Here is a 26,521-nt window from a genome sequence, read left to right on the forward strand (position 1 = left end):
TCATTAGCATAGAGGTGATATTTAAACTCAAGAGATGTGATTAGGTCACCTAGAGAGAGAGAGTGTGTACAAAGAAAAGAGAAGAGGTCCCAGGACAGAGCCTGGGGTACCCCCACAGAGAGATCGATTGAGGAGGAGGTGTTTGCAAAAGAGGCACTTAAAGTGCGATGGGAGAAGTAGGCAGAGATCCAGGATATAGCTTTGTTACGAATACCAAGAGTATGGAGAATGTGAAGAAGAGGGTGGTCCACGGTGTCAAATGCTGCAGAGAGGAGCAGAGTTTAATGACCTCTGTCTTTGGCAGCACGGGGGTCATTAGTTATTTTAGTGAGGGCTGTTTCAGTCGGGTGTGCAGTGCGGAAGCCAGATTTATTTATTTATAAAATGTTTTACCAGGAAGTAATACATTGAGAGTTACCTCTCGTTTTCAAGTATGTCCTGGACATAGATAATATGACAAATAATACATGGTTAAAAATACAGTTACATAAATGAACAGGGTATACATTATATACAATACATTGCATGCACAGTTAGAGAGGATGTATATTATAGGCTTATGTAACAGTTACAGGCCAGATTAAAATGTGAGACAGCCTTAGTTTTGAAAGAACTTAAACTGGTGGTGGATGTGAGAGTCTCCGGTAGGTTGTTCCAGTTTTGGGGTGCACGGTAAGAGAAGAAGCGGCCGGATACTTTGTTGAGCCTTGGGACCATGAACAGTCTTTTGGAGTCAGATCTCAGATGAGTGCTGCATGTGGTAGGGGTGAGGAGCTTGTTCAGATAGATGGGTAGCTTGCCCAGAAAGTATTTGAAGGCAAGACAGGAAAGGTGAACTTGTAGAGGGTGTCAAGTTTGCTAAGGTGGGTTTGGGGTGCCAAGCCAAATACTATATCTCCATAGTCTATAATTGGCATTAGCATCTGCTTTGCAATACGCTTTCTGACCAGCAGGCTAAGGGAGGATTTGTTCCTGTAAAGTACACCTAGTTTGGCATAGGTTTTGGATGTCGGGGTATCAATGTGCATTCCGAATGTTAAGTGGGAGTCAAACAATATGTCCAGGTATTTAAAACTAGTAACAGGAGTTAGGGTGGTGTTAGCGTTGGTTCTGATCTGGATCTCAGTCACTGGAAGCTTTAAAAATGGAATCTTGGTCCCAAATACCATTGTTACAGTCTTTTCAGTGTTTAAAAACAGTTTGTTTTGGGAAATCCAGTTTTCAAGTCTCAAAAAGTCAGACTGAAGTATGTGTTGAAGGTCAGAGAGGCTATGGCTGTGTGCATGTAGGATTGTGTCATCTCCATACATGTGTATTGAAGCTTCCTTACAAGCTGTGGGAAGATCATTGATGAACACTGAGAAGAGTAGGGGCCCCAGAACAGAGCCTTGTGGGACGCCACAGGTGATATCCAGGGGGTTGGCGTTAGAGCCCGAAATGGACGCATGTTGGGATCTACCTGATAGGTTGGACTGAAACCAGTTTAAAGCATGCTTCCCTTTTCCAGAGCTCTGGAGTTTGTTAAGCAGGATAGCATGATCAACAGTATCAAAAGCCTTTGCAAAATCTAGGAATATTGCACCAGTGAGTTGACCCTGTTCCATTCCACACTGGATTTCATTGCAAACTTTTAGCAGGGTAGTTACAGTGGAGTGTTTGGGGGCGAAAACCAGATTGGAATTAGCTAGGGAAATTTGTCTTGGTATAGTAATCGCTTAATTGGGAGTGGACACATTTTTCCATGACTTTGGACAGCATTGGGAGAAGGGAGATTGGCCTGTAGTTTGAGACAGTGTTTTTGTCCCCACATTTGAAGATTGGGACAACTCTGGCAGTTTTCCAGGTCTTAGGGATATGGCCTGCAGACAGGATAGAGTTGACTATGGAAGCAATTGGTTTGGCAATTGCTGGGGCACCAAGTCTTAGGAACCTAGATTGTAGTAAGTCAGGTCCACATTGGCTGCTTAGTTTTAATTTAAGGAGCGCTTGTGTAATCTCCCCTTTGGATACTAGGCCAAATTGAGAATTGTGGGCAGTGTTAGGAGTGGGTGGGGCTATATGGGTAACCCCAGGATGAGATTCAGGTGTGTGGTTTAAGTTGCGTTTCGCTAATAAGTTAGTAGCACACCCCACAAAATAATCATTGCAATGTCAGTGGGGTTTGTCAGAGTAATATCACCCTTAGTGATATTACTTGGATGTTGATGGTTAGAAGGCTGGAATATATTGTTGATAACCTTCCAGAAGTTAGCTGGGTTTGATGTATTCTGGTGGAGATTGTCAGAGTAATATTGTGCTTTTGCATGCATTGTTTGCCTTGTGCACATGTTCCGCAGGCATCTGTAGTTATTGAGATCCTTGGTAGTGCCAGTTACTTTGTAGCTTTTCCACAAGGCATCCCTGAACTGGTAGAGTGCTATAAGGTCAGGTGTAACCCATGGAAGGTGGGCACCCCATACTCTTATTCTGCGTAGTGGAGCATGGGTATCACAGAGTTTTAAGAACTTGGATTGGAAATAGTCGAGCGCAGAATCGGGGTCGGGAATTAAATCAATTCTGTGCCAGGGGCAGTTGGTAAGGTTAGACAGAAACTGTTGTGGGTTAAAGTTTTTCTAAATGTTCTAGTGAGGAGAACTTTAGGGCTTGATTGGGGCAGTTTAATTTTCCTTACACAGTACACTATTGCATGGTCACTGAAAATGTCAGGAAGGATGCCAGAGGATACGATTCTGCTGGGATTTGAGGAGAGAATCCAGTCAAGCAGGGAATGGTTGTGCGATTTCAGTTTTGTCCGTGTTGGTTGGGAAATGAGTTGCGATAGGTTAAGCGATTTGATTTGTATCTGGATTTTGTGGATTTTAGTGTCAAGCCAATTGAAGTTGAAATCCCCAAGAACTAGCAGCTCACTCTTCTCATTCAGAGAGGAAATGGAACCAAGAAACTGGATGATATCAGTCAGGGACTGTAGAGGGCCTTTAGGGGGGCGGTAGATGCCAGCAAGCATGATGGGCTTAGAAAAGGGGAGGCAGATTTTGCCAACTAGGATTTCAAAATAGGGTGGGCCTGGGGGGCAATTTAGCAGTGTAAATTGTAAGGTGTCTGCAATATAAAATAACACCCCTCCTCCTCCTCTCTTTGACCTATCTCTCCTAGTTATGGAGTATCCCTGAATGGCAATATGTGCATCAGGGGTTTTAGGGGTTAGCCATGTTTCTGTAAGAATGATGGCTTTTGGTTTATGCATAAGGCACCATGCTCTTAGTTCATTCAGTTTGAGCAGCAGGCTCCGGATATTTATATGGGCGACAGATAGCCCTTTTTGGCATTTGAAGGGGGTATTCTATGGGGTATGGGACAGAGTTGAAATGGGAGGGCCTGGGTTAGGTTCAATATCACCTGCTAAAGAGAGTAATAGTAGGATTAGAAATTTGAGTAGTTGTTTGCAAGTTGTACATTTGTGGTGTTTGCCATTAGAGTGAGCAGTGGTTGGTGTGCTGGTTTTCAGGGTTCTCCACCAACATTCAGTAGATAGTGCAAGGCTTTTAAGTAATCCAGGGTGTATGGTGATGATGGGCGTGGGCCAGGAGGGAGGAGTTTGTAATGGATAGAGGGAGTAATATTTCCATGACGCCATGAGAAAGAACAAAGTGGAGGTACATACCAGGTTCATTATGCCAGAGGTAGGTAATGTTGCATGGAGCTGTTTTGAGCCAAGTGTGTGCAGACTAAACATCAGGGGTGTGCCTTTACCTTGTCAAATGTTTTTCTGAATTGCAATGCTTGGGTTTATGCAGTGGGCTGAGTTAGTAGTAGTGCAGGAGGTTGTTGTGTGCAGTCAGTGTTGTGTGAGGCTGTAGTGAAATAAGTTGTAAAGGGGTGGGGGGTTAAATTGTGCAGGCTAACAGAAGGGATCATAGTGTGGTCAGCGTAGCTCGCCGTTTGTTGCCTTGTGTAGAAGTCAGTAGAAAGATGCAGATTGTAGAGGGTCTAGGAGAGAATAGGTGTTGAGAAAATGGAGCAAACAAGTGTCCTTTCTGTCTCTCTGCTCCATTGTAAATTCTCGGCTCAGTAAATTTGGAATCATGATCATCTCTGAATACATTTTAGTACAACGTAGGAGCTATACCTTAACCCTGATGCTGCTAAAGAAGTCTCTGATCATAGAGGCTTCATTTATTTTACCTTTTGAAGATGCATAGCAGTTGCAACATTATTTGACAACCGTATAGAAGTATTGTTTTGAAACACATGCCTTTTTACTTCTTTATAGTAGTAGTTGTTTTGTATTTGTTTTGCAGATAAAATGAAAGATGTACTGATCGCTAAATTGGCTAATCAGGCTGCAGATTACTTTGGGGATGCCTTTAAACAGTGTCAGTACAAGGATACATTACCAAAGGTCAGTAAACCTTTTGTGAACAAACTTTAATGACATTTTAAGTTGTACAATACGTTGCAGGCACTGATTGCAGTGAAATATTCTAGTCAGTAGGTGAGGAAATATTTTGGTGAATAGCAAATTGGAAATACTATCCTGCTTACCCGGGTTTTTTTTCCTCCCCCATCACCCACAAATTATTACACGTTAATACTAGGTATTTTATGGTGTTGTGACCTTGGGGGTGGGCTGTGTCTCACACACACACACACACACACACACACCACACACACACCACACACACTCCACACACCACACACACACCCACCGTTGCAGCCGCAGATCAAATTTTCTCCCTGCTTCCCCCAGCCTTTTGCAGTCACAGTAATGGATACTATCCCCCTACTCTTAAATTTCCTAATACAGTATGTGATTAGCACAGAAGAACGGGGCAGTATTTTATCAGCGCACTGACCATCAACAGCCAACCAATTCAATCAAGAGTTGGTGCCTGCTCTCTCTACACTGGGGAGAGCAGCCCTCTGTGCTCAGGCTGGGGCTCACCCAATGCTGAGGCGCTCCCCACAGTTTGAAAACGTGTTATTTTAAAACATGAAAAATGCAACACTTTTTTTCCACCGTTACTCATTCCCCCCTGTTTTTATTATACCATGTAAAAAGATTGCATTTAGTAAATACATAAAAATAAATCTCACTGTATAAAAGTCCCAGACAGTATAATTCGAGCTTGAAAGGAAATGTCCCACGGTGTCAGTAGTACAGTATACACTGAGTTCACATTAACGCATTTGATGTAATCATGATAAACACCCACGTTGCATACAGGTTGACTAGCCCAATCCAAAGGGCATAAATTGTTAACACTGCATTATAGTAGCATTTGTGGTAAACTTCTGTGTTTTGGTTAAGTAATAATCCCCTCAGAACAGGGTATTACTGGCCAATAATGCCCTGTTCTGAGGGGATTATTACGGTTATAGGCTAAATGTAGGCTTTTGTCATAAATAATAGACACTTTTGTATAGTTATATAGATTATTTTTTTTAAAATTAAAATAAAATGGTAAATGCGTTAAAGCACCTCTATATACGCTTACACTGCAGCTATCTATATCCATACACTGCCCCCCTCTGTGTGCGCACACACACTGCAGCTACACACACACACACCTCAGCTACACGCACACACACACTGCAGCTACACGCACACTGCACGCGCACACGCCACGCACTGGACACACTGCACACACTGCAGACGCATCTACACACTGCAGACGCACCTACACACTGCGCACGCACCTACACACTGCGCACGCACCTACACACTGCGCACGCACCTACACACTGCGCACGCACCTACACACTGCGCACGCACCTACACACTGCGCACGCACCTACACACTGCGCACGCACCTACACACTGCACACGCACCTGCACACGCACCTACACACTGCACACGCACCTACACACTGCACACGCACCTACACACTGCACACGCACCTACACACTGCACACGCACCTACACACTGCACACGCACCTACACACTGCACACGCACCTACACACTGCACACGCACCTACACACTGCACACGCACCTACACACTGCACACGCACCTACACACTGCACACGCACCTACACACTGCACACGCACCTACACACTGCACACGCACCTACACACTGCACACGCACCTACACACTGCACACGCACCTACACACTGCACACGCACCTACACACTGCACACGCACCTACACACTGCACACGCACCTACACACTGCACACGCACCTACACACTGCACACGCACCTACACACTGCACACGCACCTACACACTGCACACGCACCTACACACTGCACACGCACCTACACACTGCACACGCACCTACACACTGCACACGCACCTACACACCTGCACACTGCACACGCACCTACACACTGCACACGCACCTACACACTGCACACGCACCTACACACTGCACACGCACCTACACACTGCACACGCACCTACACACTGCACACGCACCTACACACTGCACACGCACCTACACACTGCACACGCACCTACACACTGCACACGCACCTACACACCTACACACTGCACACACCTATACACTGCACACGCACCTACACACCTACACACTGCACACACCTGCACACGCAGACGCGCACACCTGCACACGCAGACGCGCACACCTGCACACGCAGACGCGCACACCTGCACACGCAGACGCGCACACCTGCACACGCAGACGCGCACACCTGCACACGCAGACGCGCACACCTGCACACGCAGACGCGCACACCTGCACACTGCACACGCACACACCTGCACACACCTGCACACTGCACACGCACACACCTGCACACACCTGCACACTGCACACGCACACACCTGCACACACCTGCACACTGCACACGCACACACCTGCACACACCTGCACACCACTGCACACGCACACACCTGCACACACCTGCACACTGCACACGCACACACCTGCACACACCTGCACACGCACACACCTGCACACTGCACACGCACACACCTGCACACTGCACACGCACACACCTGCACACTGCACACGCACACACGCGCACACACACTGCACACACCTACACACGCAGATGCACACACCTACACACTGCACACGTACACACCTGCAGACACAGATGCACACGCACACATCTACACGCACACACCTACACACTGCACACGCACACACACCTACACACTGCAGACACACACACCTACACACTGCACACACCTACACACTGCACACACCTACACACTGCACACACCTGCACACGCACACACCTGCACACGCACACACCTGCACACGCACACACCTGCACACGCACACACCTGCACACGCACACACCTGCACACGCACACACCTGCACACGCACACACCTGCACACGCACACACCTGCACACGCACACACCTGCACACACCTGCACAAGCACACACCTGCACAAGCACACACCTGCACAAGCACACACCTGCACACTGCACACGCACACACCTACACACTGCACACGCACACACCTGCACACGCACACAACTGCGCACGCACACGCACGCACACGCACACCTACACATTGCAGTATTAGCATGTATCAGCACTAGCATTATTCCTTCATGCAGCCTTCTCTGTTAAGAGACCAGTGTGCAATTGTAGGCATATTGAGTGCCTGTACTGTCAGTTCATATACTATCTAGACGGCATTTATACACATATCAACTATAAGGTAACTTCCTCTATTAGAAGTTAATTAACATTATATAATCTGACACATTACTACTATTGAGTCGGGCATCTAAAATAGATATTGTTATCACTCACCTATCTTTGTATATCTCTACTGTTGGAGATACACCATTTTGCAAGGGCAATCTGCATACCAGACCCATTGGGACTATTGATCTAATACATCTCAATAGTTCCATCTTATCTGTTTATCCAGAGTACTATATGTACTCAACATAGTATCCTAGTGTGTCCTTTGTCTGCTATTTTTAATTCCCATTATTTTCATATTTATGATCAATAAAAACTGTTTTTATATTATTTAATCTAATCATTCAGTATAGGGAATACGAGTGCTAAGAATTGGGTTTCTTTTTCTCTTTTTGGTTTATTCATATTAACATACCCAACAGCACCATTCCCTACCATTGCGACCCTAACTTACTATTGAGCTGCAGCGGGGTTCCCATATTATATTCTACATTTTTCCCTTGTAAGCTGATGCACCGCCTCACAACTGCCTCCATTATTTTACAGTAGTTCGCCAGCCTTAAGCATCCTACTTCCCAGTTGCATTAAAAAATAGTTTACTGTTACAATGTTGATATGGTATATTATATAGAATGAATCATTTTTAATTATGTGAATATAATATAACAGTGTATGTATTATATAATCTTATTATATTAGTACTGTATGAATACATTTGACCTTTTGTGTATGAATTTTAACATTACTTGATAAAGGTATGTAACCAGATCCAAGGATGCTACTTTTTCTTCTAAAATCTTAGTCTATTTTTCATGCTTCTCACAGGAAACTTGCGGTGGCTTTTTTTTACATTTTTATACACAGCCGTGGGAAAACAATGAATACAATTAAATCCTACATGTGTGAACTTATTTGCCATATACATGTTGCTTATTTCTGAATATAGAATTTTTGGGGATGATATCCACAAGATACTGTAAACTGCATAATGATGGGTGATCGCATTAGCCTGTGTCTATATAGAATAGTCATACAGTTTTTTTTTATATTGTTTTAGGTAGCTGTTTATACTGATCTTTTAACTTCCTGAATAATATACGTAGCTGATCGTCGTAGAACACAAAATATATCACACACATAGAGAGACTCCCCCTGTAATAAGCACTCTAGACATCTACATATACTGGTATGAATCAATGAGTGATACCTTGATCTATCTTGAACAGTGCCCTTACCAACAACATTATTGACAAAAATGAGCATGATTATTTGTTACCCAGGACACCTACAGTGGCAACATTTTATACATTGCCTAAGATTCATAAAGATCAAAAAAGACCGCCAGGTAGGCCTATTGTCTCCGGCAATAATAACCTCACTGAACACTGTAGTGTATACCTGGATCAAATCATGCGTCCCTTCGTGTCCAACTTGCCATCTCACATTAGGGACACGAAAGACACCTTACGAAGACTAGATGGAATAAACTGTGATAACCAAACCCTGTTTGTCACATTGGATGTGGAATCTCTTTATTCCAGCATCATCCATTGCAACGGTGTTAAAGCATGTAGCTATTTCCTCTCTACAAGGGGCTCCGGTTACACTGAACATAACAAATTCATGATAGACCTCTTGCAATTTGTCCTTTGTCACAACTTCTTTCTATTTGACGGAACACTGTACCACCAGACCCAGGGAACAGCGATGGGCACCTCCTGTGCACCAACATATGCTAACCTATACCTGGGCTGGTGGGAAGATCAACATGTGTTCAGTGACAAATTTGTACAATACACACAATACATTGACTTGTGGATTCGTTTCATAGACGACATATTATTGATCTGGCATGGTCCAGCAAATATATTGGTTGAATTCGTGACTCTATTGAATGCTAATGATTTGAACCTAAAATTGACATTTGAGTACAATGCAACTGAGATAACATTTTTGGACCTGAAAATTAGTAAGGACCCAGATGGCAATGTGCAAACCACAATCTTTAGAAAAAAGACGGCTACTAACAGTCTTTTGGCGGCTACCAGCCACCACCCACCACCCTCCATCTTTAGTCAAAAGTATCCCCATTGGGCAATATCTGCGATTACGCCGTAACTGCTCTACCTTGAGAGAATTTCACACACAGGCCCAGGACCTGAAAGATCGGTTCTTAGATAGGGGATACCCGATGTCTACATTGAAAAACGCATATCATCGCGCAAGAGATAGTGATAGAGCACAATTACTGGGTCCAAATATGAAATCACCTAACACACAGGTTCGTTGCATTGGAACTTATAACTACAGGTGGCATGAGATCAAGAAGATTTTCATGAAACATTGGTACATCTTAAGATCTGATGATGACCTTGTTAAAATTTTAAAAGATACTCCAAGCATCACTAGCAGGAGATCTGCTAATTTGCAGGATGGCCTTGTGCATAGCCACTTTAAACGCCCTACATCATCTACTTGGTTAACACCTCCACCTAAAGGCATGCACAAGTGTAAGAACTGCAAAGCATGTCAATACATCAACCCTGCTAAGTTCTTCTTGTCTCATGACAAATCAACAACATTTGATATTAGACACTACATAAGTTGCAAAACCATCAATGTAATATATTTGATCAGTTGTGAGTGTGGCCTTAGATATGTTGGCAAAACTATCAGGGAGTTTAAAAAACGAGTACTCGAACATATAAACTCTGTCCATAACAAATTAGAAACACCAGTTGCACGCCATGTAAATAATATTCATCAGGGAGATATTAAGTGCCTATCTTTTACAGGCATTGACCACCTTAAAAACAATATACGTGGTGGCGACATAAATAACAGACTATTAAAACGTGAGGCTGAATGGATATACAAATTAAAAACATTATACCCTCAAGGGTTAAATGAGGGATTTACATATACTCCATTTATTTGATCATCTGTGGAGATTGACATCATGTTTATATATCCACAATATGTCTCAACTATATACCTGCTACTTATTGTCTGTACTCCCTACTTTACTGGCAAGCAAGCAAGTACATCTTTGATTATGGACTAAGTAAAGTTTAATATGCATTCAATTCAGTACGTGTTTAAATACTTCCAGCCTGCTATGACTAAGCTTTGCTACATATCACTGAACGGCTAATCAGTATCTGCCAATTCGGTATGGGTTCACAAGCCCCATATATGCCCTCATACATAAGCCCATGTCCCATATGCTGGTGATTCTTTTAAACCTTTATTAGTTACTAGCTGAGAGCCCCGGCGTTGCCCGGGATGTTTGTGGTGTGGGTGTGGCATTTGGGTGGGGAGTGGTCCACGCGGCCCATGTGCGGTGGTAGTGCTGCTGTGGCTGTACTGATGGTGATTGAATTGGTGTGCTGATTTGGGAGGGTTTGGTGCTGATGTGGGGGTGCGGATGTGGGTGTGCCGATGGGGGAGGTGCAAAGGTGGCGATGTGTGGGTGCTGATGGTGTTGATGGGGGCTGGGAATGGTGGGGAGCCGAGAATGCCAGTGTGCTGGGGGGGCATGGGATACCGGTGTGCTGATGTGGTGGTGCTGGGGTGTGTGTGTGTATACACGTGTGTGTGTGTATACACGTGTGTGTGTGTATACACGTGTGTGTGTGTATACACGTGTGTGTGTGTATACACGTGTGTGTGTGTATACACGTGTGTGTGTGTGTATACACGTGTGTGTGTGTATACACGTGTGTGTGTGTATACACGTGTGTGTATACACGTGTGTGTGTGTGTATACACGTGTGTGTGTGTATACACGTGTGTGTGTGTGTGTATACACGTGTGTGTATACACGTGTGTGTGTATACATTGTGTGTATGTATATATTGTGTGTGTGTATACGTGTGTGTGTATACACATGTGTGTATACACGTGTATACATGTTTGTGTGTGTGTATACATGTTTGTGTGTATACATTGTATGTGTGTGTGTGTATAAGTGTGTGTGTGTGTGTGTGTATACACATGTGTGTGTGTATACATGTGTGTGTATACATGTGTGTGTGTATACATGTGTGTGTGTATACACGTGTGTGTGTGTATACACGTGTGTGTGTATACACGTGTGTGTATACACATGTGTGTGTGTGTACACGTGTGTGTGTGTGTACACATGTGTGTGTGTGTACACATGTGTGTGTGTGTACACATGTGTGTGTGTGTACACGTGTGTGTGTGTGTACACGTGTGTGTGTGTGTACACGTGTGTGTGTGTGTACACGTGTGTGTGTGTGTACACATGTGTGTGTGTGTACACGTGTGTGTGTGTACACATGTGTGTGTGTATACACGTGTGTGTGTATACACGTGTGTGTGTATACACGTGTGTGTGTATACACGTGTGTGTGTATACACGTGTGTGTGTATACACATGTGTGTGTGTATACACGTGTGTGTATACACGTGTGTGTATACACGTGTGTGTATACATGTGTGTGTATACACGTGTGTGTGTGTGTATACATGTGTGTGTGTGTGTATACATGTGTGTGTGTATGTGTGTGTGTGTATACATTATGTGTATGTATACCTGTGTGTATACGTGTGTGAGTGTATACGTGTGTGTGTGTGTATGTGTACATGTGTGTGTGTGTATGTCTCCACGTATGTGTGTGTATGTCTCCATGTGTGTGTGTACGTGTACATGTGTGTGAGTATATGTGTGTGTGTGTGTACGTGTCTACGTGTACATGTGTGTGTGTGTGTGTGTGTGTGTGTGTACGTGTCTACGTGTACATGTGTGTGTGCGTGTCTACGTGTACATGTGTGTGTGCGTGTCTACGTGTACATGTGTGTGTGTCTACGTGTACGTGCGTGTGTGTCTACGTGCGTGTATGTGTGTGTCTATGTGTGTGTCTACGTGTGTGTGTTTGTGTCTACGTGTGTGTGTTTGTGTATACGTGTGTGTGTGTATACGTGTGTGTGTGTGTCTACGTCTGTGTGTGTGTGTGTGTGTGTGTGTGTGTCTATGTGTGTGTGTGTGTGTGTCTGTGTCCCTGTGTGTCCTTTGGCCCGTGACTCCGCCTCAGGGAAGGGGGGGGGGTGGGGGGGGAGGTGGTGGGGGTGGGGGGGGGAGGTGGTGGGGGTGGGGGGGGAGGTGGTGGGAAGGAGGGGGGTGGGGGGGAAGGGGAGGTGGGGGGGAGGTGGTGGGAAGGGGGGGGGTGGGGGGGAGGTGGTGGGAAAGGGGGGGGGGTGCGGGGGAGGTGGTGGGAAGGGGGGGGGTGCGGGGGAGGTGGTGGGAAGGGGGGGGAGGTGGTGGGAAGGGGGGGGTGGGGGGAGGTGGTGGGAAGGGGGGGGAGGTGGTGGGAAGGGGGGGGTGGGGGGAGGTGGTGGGAAGGGGGGGGGTGGGGGGAGGTGGTGGGAAGGGGGGGGGTGGGGGGAGGTGGTGGGAAGGGGGGGAGGTGGTGGGGAGTTGGGAAGGGGGGTGGGGGAGGTGGGAAGGGGGGTGGAGGTGGTGAGAGGTTGTAAGGGGGGAGTGAAGGGAAGGTGGGGGTGGAGGGGAGGTGAAGGGGGGGGGTGGAGGGGGGGTGGAGGGGAGGTGAAGGGGGGGGGGTGGAGGGGAGGTGAAGGGGGGGGGTGGAGGGGAGGTGAAGGGGGGGGGGTGGAGGGGAGGTGAAGGGGGGGGTGGAGGGGAGGTGAAGGGGGGGGTGGAGGGGAGGTGAAAGGGGGTGGAGGGGAGGTGAAGGGGGGTGGAGGGGAGGTGAAGGGGGGTGAAGGGGAGGTGGGGGGGTGAAGGGGAGGTCGGGGGGGGTGAAGGGGAGGTGGGGGGGGTGTGAAGGGGAGGTGGGGGGGGGGTGAAGGGGAGGTGGGGGGGGTGGAGGGGAGGTGAAGGGGGGGTGAAGGGGGGTGGAGGGATGTGGAAGGGAAGGGAAGTGGAGTGAGGGGAGGTGAGGGGTGGGTGAGGGGAGGTGAGATGAAGGGGGGTGAGGGGAGGTGAAGGGGGGTGAGGGGAGGTGAAGGGGGGTGAGGGGAGGTGAAGGGGGGTGTGGGGAGGTGAAGGCCGCTCCCTCACCCGTCCGGCCGCTCACTCACCCGTCCGGCAGCTCCCTCACCCGTCCGGCCGCTCCCACGTGGATCTGAGGCGGGAGGCAGCTTGTTGTGGCCGGTCCCCCGCTGTGTCCCGGGCGCTCGCTCGCTCCGCTGACTGTAGCGGCGCCGGGGGGGGGGTGGAGGGGAGGTGATTTGAAGGGGGGTGAGGGGAGGTGAAGGCCGCTCACTCACCCGTCCGGCCGCTCCCACGTGGAACTGAGGCGGGAGGCAGCTTGTTGTGGCCGCTCCCCCGCTGTGTCCCGGGCACTCGCTCCTCCGCTGACTGTAGCGGCGCCGGGGGGGGGGGGGGGGCTGATTTCGGGGAGGAAGAGGCGGAGGCTCCGGCGGGTATGTGAGGCCCCCCCCCCCCCCCGGGTTATACATGCTGCTAATGTACACCCCCCCCCCTACTGTGTGTGTGTGTGTGTGTGTGTGTGTGTGTGTGTGTGTGTGTGTGTGTGTGTGTGTGTGTGTGTGTGTGTCTGTCCCTGTGTGTGTGTTTTTGTCCCTGTGTGTCCTTTGGGCCGTCACTCCGCCTCAGGCCAATGAGAGGTGTGCGGGGGCGGCCCAAGGGACCAATGAGATTTCCCCTAGGGACACCGGACATCCAGCAGGCAGGCATGCATGCAGGCAGGCAAACATACAGTGCTTTCACTAATATAGTATAAGATCACTATATTGTTTGAAATTAGTGTGTACCGCTTTAATAACCGCTGTTCTGACATACAGTTCCCTACTGATCAGTATAAGCGTTGAGTAAGCCTTCTATTGGCCCGCGGGTTGCTATGGCAACCCATGACGCTATATAAACACGCTTCTGAGATCAGCTGGTTATCACTCGCCCCTGAAGAATCTCCGTCAAGGAGGGAAACGCGTAGGGCGTTTTGGCGTGGTGACGTCAGCGCGAGGGAATTGAGAGAGACGGGTAGTATCATTACTTTGTGTCTGTGTTCTCTGCTGGTGCTCTTTTTAATGCGATCGCGTCCAGGCTTGAACTGGCTCTACTCGCTCAGTGGTTTCTTGTTATAGCCTGTCTCTGTACTGTGATACACTGTGTCATTCTGCCTTGTAGCTAGCAGGGATTTAATTGCAACTGTTGCGATCTAATGCATATCTAACTTCACTACTGCTAGACTGCCAGCATCTGCTGCACACTGACACCCATTCATGTATTGATGTCTCTATGAATTGGCAGAAGGTTATGTGTGCAGGTATTTTGCCAAGGACAATTATTCACAGTATTGATTATTAATTGACGGCTTGCTCCATAACCACAGCAACAATTAGTTACTGCTTTAATACCTAGCAGAGTGTTTAGTATCAGCTTATCCTGGTCTTTTATTATTAATAGCTTGCCGGATATACTATCTGTGTAAAGTGATTGTTAAATGTCATTGGGCGCAGAATCAATCCACGTACCACCAACCTGTCATTGAGTTGCACATACAGTGATTATATCTATTAGCTAAAATATTATATTTAGTAGCTGCACACTGATTTGGGCTATTTATCAATACAGGTTGGGTGCTCGGTACGCTATGCCACATGACACACAATTCACATACACAGGGCAAGCACCTCTGAGCTCTTCCAGCTGAGTAACCCACTCCCCAATCAAGGCCTATTAGGTATCACTCCTTTTGCTTTGTACTATTAGGCATTAGCATACTATACTATATATTCTGGCCATCTATCATCTCCTCATTCCCTCCTGCCAATGTACATTATATGTAGTTATTAACATCACTTTATGTTTAGAACTTATTTTATTCCATTTACAAATTAAACGTTAAGTTTTAAAAGCCTAGGAGTGCACTACGAAATGAGCTTCTAGTTGTTTAGTGGTAGCAACAAATATGCCTTCACTTCTCAGCTGAAGTTAAAATACCTTGATACAATAATGGAAATTATGTGGCCCCTTAAACTGATGTTTTGATAGTTATAGAAATAACATTTATTTTTATTCGTTCATAACAAAATACAAATAACAGGGGTATAGTAACAGAATGAAAAGCGTTCACATCGATGAGAAGCAGCCAGTGACTGTGCCAGCTGATCGGCAGATAATACTGTTAGCTGCAGAGAGGGCCCCTCACAGGGCCACAAAGTGTAATATATTCACGGTACCAACTGTAAGGTATATTGGTATACCTCAACTTTAGTTGGCAATATGTATTGTACACAAGTCTGCATGTAACAGGATACTGTATTTTAGTGGCCACAAAGAGGGATAATGGTTACATAACAGGAACAAGTACTGAGCAATAATATAGTTGCTATATGCCCTAATGAGCACAGTGTTTTCTTTGATTGATTGTAAAGAAAACATAGTAGTGGCCACGAAAACAGATTGTGGTCAAATAACAATAAGACACTGAGCAATAAAATAGTTGCTAAAATGCTCTAATGAGCACGGTGCAAAGGCAAAATGGCCTAATTTAATGCTAGTGTGGTCAGGCACCCAACTGTATCGTAATTAGGCTAGGTAGGTAGTGTGCCCACATCTATAGTGTATCACTGTTTAGCTGGAGGTTTAACAAATACCGTGTAAGTATTTCGCCAAGTAATGTACCCACCAGTGTATAGTACAAACCTTTAAAAGAATGTTAACTGCACATAGGAGCTTAGCATATAATGCACAGGTCGCTGGTTCAATTCTGTACTGACCTATATAATACATATCTGTAGAAAGGTAGTTAGTGAATGGTACAAAGTACCGATATATCCATAGATATAGTATACAACTAACTGGTAGTATGAAGTTTATAAACTAGCACATAGATATCTGGCTAGGTTATGCATCACAGATAATTAAGTGCTGCTCGCCAATGCTTTTTATTCCAACGCTATACCCTGCTTATTTGTGATACTAGGCTCTGAAATGTATTCTTTTATCCAATAGACTCCTTCAGTGTTAGATTAACAAAAAAAATGGGAAAGGATGAACTGCTGTTTTGGGTCTTTGTATCCGTATTCATTGTATTGCAAAAAAACCAGGCTGTGTATAAAATCTGTGTATACTGTATGTCAACCATGAAATCCCCCTTTTCAGCACATTCAATAAGAACGAGTTAAAAATCCCTATTCGCTTTCCTACTAACAAAGTGTGCATGGCATTTTTCAGATTTACTTGGTTTCTTTTAAAAAGTAAATGATTTTTGTTTTCAATCCTAATCCCTTTTAGCAGATATTTGGCATCATATTAAAACTTGCATAAAGGCGTATAAAAATTGCTGAAATAAATCGGGTAAACTGATACAAATGCAAACACAGTATCGTAACTGTAGTAAATCCTTATAGCAATGAAGTGGCTAGCAGGTTACCTGGTAAAAAAAAAAATATCCGGCACATTCAGTAATCCTAGTGCTTTGCGCATCATCTTTTTAATCACTTCTCTTCGGCAGTGCATGCCTGGGTTTTTGCTGTGCGTATTTTAATAAACACTGGGGATTTCTTCTTGGGCTGAATTAAGTGGATTACCGATCCATTAGAAGCAAACAAATGATGAATATATCATACTTTAAATGCCCATCCGGGTATGTGTATTTAAAAAAAAAAAAATTATATATTTTATTTGTGTGAAAAAGAAAGTACACCCTCTTTGAATTCTATGGTTTTACATATGAGGACATAATAATCATCTGTTCCTTAGCAGGTCTTAAAATTAGGTAAATACAACCTCAGATGAACAACAACACATGACATTACACCGTGTCATGATTTATTTAACAAAAATAAAGCCAAAATTGAGAAGCCATGTGTGAAAAACGAAGTATACTTTATGATGCAATAGCTTGTAGAACCACTTTTAGCAGCAATAACTTGAAGTAATCGTTTTCTGTATGACTATCAGTCTCTCACATCGTTGTGGAGGAATTTTGGCCCACTCTTCTTTACAGCGTTGCTTCAGTTCATTGAGGTTTGTGGGCATTTGTTTATGCACAGCTCTCTTAAGGTCCAGCCACAGCATTTCAATCGGGTTAAGGTCTGGACTTTGACTGGGCCATTGCAACACCTTGATTCTTTTCTTTTTCAACCATTCTGTTGTAGATTTACTGGTGTGCTTGGGATCATTGTCCTGTTGCATGACCCAATTTCGGCCAAGCTTTAGCTGTCGGGCAGATGGCCTCACATTTGACTCTAGAATACTTTGGTATACAGAGGAGTTCATGGTCGACTCAATGACTGCAAGGTTCCCAGGTCCTGTGGCTGCAAAACAAGCCCAAATCATCACCCCTCCACCACCGTGCTTGACAGTTGGTATGAGGTGTTTGTGCTGATATGCTGTGTTTGGTTTTTGCCAAACGCGACGCTGTGCATTATGGCCAAACATCTCCACTTTGGTCTCGTCTGTCCAAAGGACATTGTTCCAGAAGTCTTGTGGTTTGTTCAGATGCAACTTTGCAAACCTAAGTCGTGCTGCCATGTTTTTTTTAGAGAGAAGAGGCTTTCTCCTGGTAAACCTTCCAAACAAACCATACTTGTTCAGTCTTTTTCTAATTGTACTGTCATGAACTTTAACATTTAACATGCTAACTGAGGCCTGTAGAGTCTGAGATGTAACTCTTGGGTATTTTCAATTTCTCTGAGCATTGTACGGTCTGACCTTGGGTTGAATTTGCTGGGACGTCCACTCCTGGGAAGATTGGCAACTGTCTTCAATGTTTTCCACTTTTGAATAATCTTTCTCACTGTAGAATGATGGACTTTAAATTGTTTGGAAATGGCCTTCTAACCCTTCCCAGATTGGGCAGCAACAATTGCTTCCCTAAGTTCATTGCTGATTTCTTTCCTCCTTGGCATTGTGTTAACACGCACCTGAATGCTCCATACCAGCAAACTGCTAAAACTTCGGCTTTTATAGAGGTGGTCACACTTGCCGATGATCAATTAATCAAGGGCATTTGATTAACAGCACCTGTCTGCTACTTGGCATCTTAATTCCTATGGAAGCAGGAAGGGTGTACTTAGGCCTCGGTCCCGCTGCGCTCGTTGGCGCGGGCGGCCATGTCGCGAGTTCCCCACCAGCAGGGGAATCCTGCTGAGCCGGTCCCGGTCCCCCCTGGCGGCACAGAGCACTACACGCTGTGGCGCGTCAGCCGCTAGGGGACACAAGAAAATGGTGATGTCTAGCGTTGACGCGTCACGTGGTGTGGCTGTGAGCCAATGGGGAGGGGAGGCTTCGGGAGGAGGAGAGGCTTCGGGGAGCGGGAAGGAGTGTGGAGTGAAAGCGTGTGTGCCTGCCTCTGTCTGTCTGTGTGTGTGTGTGTGTGTGAGTGCCTGCCTATGTGTGTGTGTGTGTGTATGTATGAGTGCCTGCGTGTGTGTGTTTAATACTTACCATCAGCAGCTCCAGCCCGAGTCCGTGGAGGGAGGGGGGGGGGGGAAGAGTAGCGGGTCCCTCCGCTCAAGCCACGCCCCCCCTCCCTGTCAAACCTCAGACTCCCGCCCACCTCCAGCTCCCGCTCCCTACAGACCGCATATCGCGGTCTGTGTATGTCAGCGCACCGCCTGTCTGCAGTGCGGGCGCGCTGACTCTGGGAGCGGGGCCTTAGCCTTAGTGTTTCACACATAGCTTCTCCATTTTGACTTTATTTTTGTTAAATCATGACACGGTGTAATATATGTCATGTGTTGTTGTTCATCTGAGGTTATATTTACCTAATTTTAACACCTGCTAAGGAACAGATGATTGTTATTATGTCCTGATATGTAAAACCATAGAATTCAAAGAGGGTGTATTTTCTTTTTAACACAACTGTATATTGTAAGCGCTATCCTAAAATCACCACTCAATTCAACCCAGATTTTTTTGAAAAAAATCATAATTTCATGGTCTTTTATCTAATGATTTAGCCTGTCTAAACCATAGATGCCCAATTCTAATTTCCTTTCTTCTTCCCCTCTTATCTTCCTTGCATCCCTTGTTGTGTCTGTGGCTGTTTTTTGTGTGTTTGGACTCTCCCCTGGTCAGTATTTCTATTTCCAGGAGGTGTTCCCTGTCCTGGCTGCAAAGCACTGCATAATGCAGGCCCATGCTGAGTATCACCAGTCCATCCTGGCAAAGCAGCAGAAGAAATTTGGTGAAGAGATTGGAAGGTTGCAAGTAGGTTTAATAAGTGTCTCTGTTACCCTTATGACAAATATTTACTAAGCAGTGCTATGTCATTCAAGTGGAGAAATTTATTTGTACATTTTAAGTAGCATGGATTTGCTGTGCAATGGATACATCTGTTACTTGGCTTGTAATAATAATAATAATAATAATAAAAAGTTTTGTCTTTCTTGTATTTAAATCCATTTTTGTATAGGTAATTCCCGTTTAAGCTAATATTAAATTAGTAAATATAAAATACTGAATAGTCCCGCACTCCCTATATAGAGAAATCAGATCACTGGTATAGAACCAAAAAGGTAAGTTTTAATATATGCACAAATGAATCAAAACAAAGCATACAATACCACACATGGAAAACTACAATAACATAAAGGTAGTACCATATATGGGGTGTGTGGGGGAAGAAAGTGGAACAAAACAAGGGGGGGGGGGGATGCGCAACAACAAAAAGGTGGGTGTACAGGGGGGCCAGGCCCGTTCCCCTCAGTCCCAAAAGGGTACTTCCCTGATCCCAGAACCCACAAAACCACATATAGGCCCCAAATGAGAGAGAATAAACCCTCCACTCATTCTGATAGCAACAATTGGTAAGTCTAAATGAATAAGTAATGACAAATATATCCTCCACTAATCTAAGTGTTCAATACTAGGCAGAGATAAACATAGTGAGATAAATGCAAAATCTAAACATAAAGATCATAAGCAGGATGCAGCACTTGGCGTTCAAAAGTCATAAGAGGTAGGTAGAATAAATCAAACCACAAGGTTCTCTGCACAATAATCAGAATGCTCCTGCTCCTCACTCAGAAGGGTGCCTGCTAATATTAAATTAGTGTAATAATACATGAATTCATAGCAAAGTTGTTAACTCTGGCAAGTAAAATTAAACATGATTTTCACTCAATGTTCTTTTACTTTTTTTTTGCCATTATCTTGCATATTTATACCCCTACATTAACTTATTTTTTTTTTTTTTACATTTAGCATGCCACAGATCTGGTCAAAACAGTGGCCTCTCGCTACGATGAATATGTTAATGTGAAAGATTTGGCAGACAAAATCAGTCGCGCTCTTACAGCTGCCAAGAAGGACAATGATTTCATTTACCATGATAGAGTACCAGATCTGACAGACCTTGATCCTGTTGGAAAGGCCTCTCTTGTGAAGCCTACGCCAATCACTGTCCCTCTGAGCCAGAAGTACAGTGGTAAGTATTGCATCTTGTTTTATGGGTTGAATATAGAATATAAATGTGGTAATTCCTTATAAAACCAGTGGATGATGTCTGATCGTACCAACATATACAGAGTATCACAACATTTCAATTTACAATTAAAAACATTTTTTTAAACATAGTATTTGTTATAGAAAGCCTCTCCACCTCTTTCAAGTTTCACAGCATAAACCTGGGGAGTGCATGATTTTTTGAGGGGTGGAGGGGGCGGTTGCAGAGGCCCCACGCTCTTCCACATGACATTTAAATGAAATGCCGGGGGATTGCGTGAGGCCTCTGCAACGTACGTCCCTTACCTTCGGCAATGCAGTGTCAATTGACGCAGCTAGGACACGTGACTTTGCAAGACAAGGTAAGGAGGGGGTGCGAGCAGGGGGGTGCAGCAGGGAAAGTTTGCACTCCCCTGGCATAAACCATTCTTACATGTTTCTAAAACACAGCCCCATGCAATACATAGAATTGGTTATGGATGATACCATATAATGTGGTGTCTGGGCAGACTAGGTCAATCAGATGGTTCCTGTCTCTTTTCAATGTATGTTCTTTGTTTGTATAACATATTGCTTTTGTGTTCTTCATTAACTAGTGAAACTTCAGACGTAGAAGTAGTGTCAAGTAAGGGAGATTTTACATTCTGAAATTTTATGCCAGTGGGACATCTATAAAACATTTTGAATGGTCTGGCATTTGATACAATTCTGAGAGAACTAATATTGCTAGAAATATATTCAACTATTCTGCTTTTAATCTATCCAATGGAATATTGGCTCTATTTGTTCCAGATCTATTTGAGAAGATGGTACCTCTAGCAGTGCAGACGTCCATGAGTGCCTACAACCAAAGGAAGGCTGAATTGATCAATTCAGCAATAGCTCAAATGAGAGAAGCCACAACTTTGTCTAATGGGTGAGGGTTGACATTGTATTTTTTTTTTAAATTTTGTCATTGTCATTTTGTCGTTTTAGTAGTGTGTTGACAGGGATAGTATTATGAGTATGACAAGATGTACACTGCTGGCATTGGGAAAGGAGATCTATTTTCTATGGCAAGAAAATCTAGTTCAAAATCCACGTGCCACACTGTGATAGGGTGAAGTCAGCCACTAACAGTTATGCCTGGGAGACATATTGTATTGTATGTCTTTATTTATATAAAGCGCCATTAATGTACATAGCGCTTCACAGTAGTAATACATGTGGTAATCAAATAATTAGACAGAGGATGAGACACGCACTCAATATCAATGGTAATAGAGGTGGGGTACTTAGCTGCCGGTGCGCTGGTCCTGGGGAGCTCCTGTAGTCCCAAATGTTCCAGTACAAAGAAGAAGAAGCAGGCACACGGTCTTACTCAAAAGGAGGTTTAATATGCCATAAAGTCCAACGTTTCGGCAGTCAAATACTGCCTTTCTCAAGGTGAAGGCTACCAAACACATGAAAACTGTGAAAATATATACCCCCCCCCCCCCCTGACACTCACCCCTCCCCATTCTGCCACATAACCAGGATGTTGACGCCCACCTGATGACGTCAGAGCTACCAAATGGTGCCCCCTAGTGACGTCAGACATCTAGGTCTAAATCCCTGGCAATACAGCATAGAGCTGTCTTGGAGGATTGCAGCCACAGCCACACCTCTCCCCAGACTGAACACTCCCCCATGATGACGTCATCGTGACCCGGCCATCAGGGGGAAAAGGGGGGGGCGTGCACCAATCAAGACTGTACTCACAGGGCTGGACAAAGATGTATCCGTCGCCATGGGATCAGTGTCAGAGCAGGGAGGAGTGAGACACTCCTATAAATCACCCTGAAAGTGTAAATAAACCACACACCAAAATATTAATAAAGCATATGTGCACAAAACTAATACAGCAATATACTATTAAAAACATGTGACTGTATATTACTGATGACATCAGTATAATCCTGCAAAGTTACAGTGAAATGCCACATAAGAATATGCAGTACATCAGTATTTAGAATATACTAGTGTGTATACCTAGGTCAGAAATGGGTACACACAGCCAGGGGGAGGGGGGGGAATGGGGAGGGAGGGAGGGGGGGAATGGGGAGGGAGGGGGGGAAAAAAAGGGAAAAAAACACACAAAAAGGATAATCTTCCCAACAGGTAAGTGCAGAGTCCATGGATGGTGCAAGATCAAATATGCCTGTAGAAAGACAAAAAATTACCTTCTATTAAGGAAGCATTTTAAATTCTGTTGCTCATTAAGACCCATACCGTTGCTGGTATTTAAAGCATGTATCCAGAATGCTTCACGTCCCAATAAGAAAGTCTCCCTATCTGGAGTGCCTTGTCTAGGTGCTACTGACTCAATACCCATGATGCGTAAAGAGGCAACATTATGATTGTGTTCCAAACAGTGTTGCACAAGAATAGAGGGATCCGTACCTTTTCGAATTACACTTTTATGTTCAATGAACCTTGTTTTTAACATTCTTATGGTCTTACCCACATAAAGAAGACCACATGGACACTTTATTATGTACACTACATATTCAGATCTACATGTGATTCTATTTTTAATTTTTATGATCCTCCCGCTGTGGGGGTGACTGAATTGACTACCGGTAGTCAGACTGTTACAGACCGAGCAGCTCATGCATCTAAAGTTACCCGGTCTGCCACCCTCCAGAAAATGAGTTCTGTAGTTACCCTCATTACCTGCATGTATCAGGCTATCCGCCAGATTCCTCCCTCTTTTGAATGCCATCATTGGTGGTACACAGCAACTTTCAGATAATATATCATCATTTTGCAGAATATGCCAATGTTTAAGAATGGTAGATTTAATAAAACCACCAGCTTGACTGTACGTAGTGGTAAATACAAGCCTGTCCTCCTTCTTATTTTTGGTAGCACTTACCTCTTTATCCAGTGCCCGGTCTAATCAAATAATTAACAGATAATATAAATAACAGGTCATGGGAATAAGTGCTTCAGACATAAAAGTAACATTAAGGAAGAGGAGTCCCTGCCCCGAGGAGCTTACAATCTAATTGGTAGGTAGGGAGAACGTACAGAGACAGTAGGAGGGAGTTCTGGTAAGTGCGTCTGCAGGGGGCCAAGCTTTATGTATCATGTGTTCAGAATATTCACAGTGCTATTCACAGTGCTATTCATATGCTTCTTTAAGCAAGTTTGTCTTAAGGTGGGTCTTAAAGGTGGATAGAGAGGGTGCTAGTCGGGTACTGAGGGGAAGGGCATTCCAGAGGTGTGGGGCAGTCAGTGAAAAAGGTTTAAGGCGGAAGAGAGGGCTTTAGATACAAAGGGGGTAGAAAGAAGACTTCCTTGAGAAGAACGCAAGAGTCTGGATGGTGCATAACGAGAAATTAAGACTGAGATGTAAGGAGGGGCAGAAGAGTGTAAAGCTTTAAAAGTGAGTAGAAGAATGGAGTGTGAGATGCGGGATTTGATCGGAAGCCAGGAGAGGGATTTCATGAGGGGGAGATGCTGAGACAGATCTAGGAAAGAGTAGAGTGCTTCATCCAGCAATCAGAGGGTTAACCCAGGAGGAAGGGTTGAGTAATCAGAACGGAGCCAACACACCTGACAACCAGGATGACATATGTCATTGCTGGTTGTCAGGTGGCTCTCTCTCAGAAACTATCCTAGACAAGCTGCTATGCAGACAGATACACAACTACAGCTCTAAAATCACAGTAAGAACTGTTCACATTATTTTTCTGACTGTATATTTACTGTTTGGTTATGGATTAGCCAGCCTGATAGGCTGGCAGTGTTGGTAAGCTCTCCCAATGTGGAGCAGGATTTCTTTTGCTGCTATATTTTGTGTTGCCTTAAAGGGACGTTGTGCCCAAATGTTAAGTTCTATTGTGGAGAAATAAAACCACTTAACATTTACTTTAAACCTGAAACTCCTCGTGTGGACTATTGACTGACCTCGCCTACAGGCCGTCCTGCCACACACACATTCTTCAGAACATCACTTTCTCTATGTGGCACAACCATGGCAAATTTTCAGATATTTGGAAAAGTACAGTTAACACCTTTAATATAATATCATTGTTTTTTCTGGAATTGCGCTGAGTGTACACAGCATTTTGTACATAGAAGTTTGCAGATACAAGGAGTCCCTGCCTCGTAGAGCTTACAATCTAATATTTGTTCCTGAGGCACAGTGAGTTAGTGACTTGCCCAAGGTCATAAGGAGCCGACACCGGGATTTGAACCAGATTCCCCTGCTTCAAACTGAAAACAATAGTGAATGACAGCCAGTGATTTCTACTCACTCAGTCACTCCCTGTAATAGTAATTGTAATAGTATCATTATTACTTTTATTCAAACCACAGAATAACTTTATATATATATATATATATATATATATATATATATATATATATAAGAACTGCATATCAGTGTAAATAATTTTGGATAACATTTGTAATGTAGTATGAAACACCGGGTTCAGTTTTCATATAGATGAAATGCAATCATTGGCAGTAGGTCCTTTATCAGGGATTATGTTAAATAACTTGAACGGTCTCGAACACACACTGCTGAGTTTCTTGTCCTCGTGGTATCATTTTGTAGAATATGCATTTCATGAAAGTTGTTTTTTCTCAGGGTACTTGCTTCATTGAATCTTCCTGCTGCCATTGAGGATGAATCTGGTCACAGCATACCTCAGTCAATTCTGCAGAAGTCTAAAGTTGTTATTGAGCAAGGAGGAATCCAGACAGTTGACCAGCTTATCAAAGACCTTCCTGAACTGCTACAAAGAAACAAAGAGATTCTTGAGGCGGTGAGATAAGAAACTTCTTTGATGTAACTTTGTTTACGGTTTTAAAAAAAAACACTTGGTGTAGCAAAATTGTTTTTTGAATCACATTCACAATATTCTGGTAAATTATTCTACTTGCCATAACTCCCAGTAGCCCACTGTTTACCACGATGATTATAATTAAAGGCTTTGATCCTGAAGGTTTTCTAATTGATTAAGAATTGGCCACTGGTGATGCCATCAGTAGAATGCACCAGTGAGATACATAAAGAGTGATGCAATCCTGCATTGAAACCTACTATTCTGATGACCCAGTGGGAGTAAGAACTGATGTAATTGTTCATGGGTTTTTTAAAAAATATTTTTGGGTGACACTTAGCAAAATTGTGCAGTGTGCCCAGGTGTCATGAAACACTGGTTAAATACACTGTAACTCTGTTACAGTTGTATTGTATGTCTTTATATAGCGCCATTAATGTACATAGCGCTTCACAGTAGGAATACACAGGGTAGACAAATAAATAACAGATAATATAAATAACAGGTCATGGGAATAAGTGCTTCAGACATAAAAGTAACATTAAGGAAGGAGTCCCTGCTCCGAGGAGCTTACAATCTAATTGGTAGGTAGGGAGAACGTACAGAGACAGTAGGAGGGAGTTCTGGTAAGTGCGTCTGCAGGGGGCCAAGCTTTATGTATCACGTGTCTA

General features: G+C 44.4%; 1 protein-coding gene across 1 annotated transcript in view; it reads left to right on the forward strand.

Annotated features, from left to right (window-relative positions):
- Positions 1 to 25,867, forward strand: part of PDCD6IP (programmed cell death 6 interacting protein) — a 55,913-nt gene extending 30,046 nt beyond the window's left edge. Inside the window, exons 6-10 of the mRNA XM_075581578.1 lie at positions 4,299 to 4,399; positions 19,684 to 19,800; positions 20,797 to 21,019; positions 21,829 to 21,952; positions 25,655 to 25,867. Coding sequence (XP_075437693.1) covers positions 4,299 to 4,399; positions 19,684 to 19,800; positions 20,797 to 21,019; positions 21,829 to 21,952; positions 25,655 to 25,841 — 752 coding nt within the window. The 3' untranslated portion in view covers positions 25,842 to 25,867. The remainder of the gene's footprint in view (positions 1 to 4,298; positions 4,400 to 19,683; positions 19,801 to 20,796; positions 21,020 to 21,828; positions 21,953 to 25,654) is intronic.
- Positions 25,868 to 26,521: the final 654 nt, after the last annotated feature.

This window comes from Ascaphus truei, unplaced genomic scaffold (assembly GCF_040206685.1).
Source record: "Ascaphus truei isolate aAscTru1 unplaced genomic scaffold, aAscTru1.hap1 HAP1_SCAFFOLD_1427, whole genome shotgun sequence".
In the NCBI taxonomy this organism is placed as follows: Eukaryota; Metazoa; Chordata; class Amphibia; order Anura; family Ascaphidae; genus Ascaphus; species Ascaphus truei.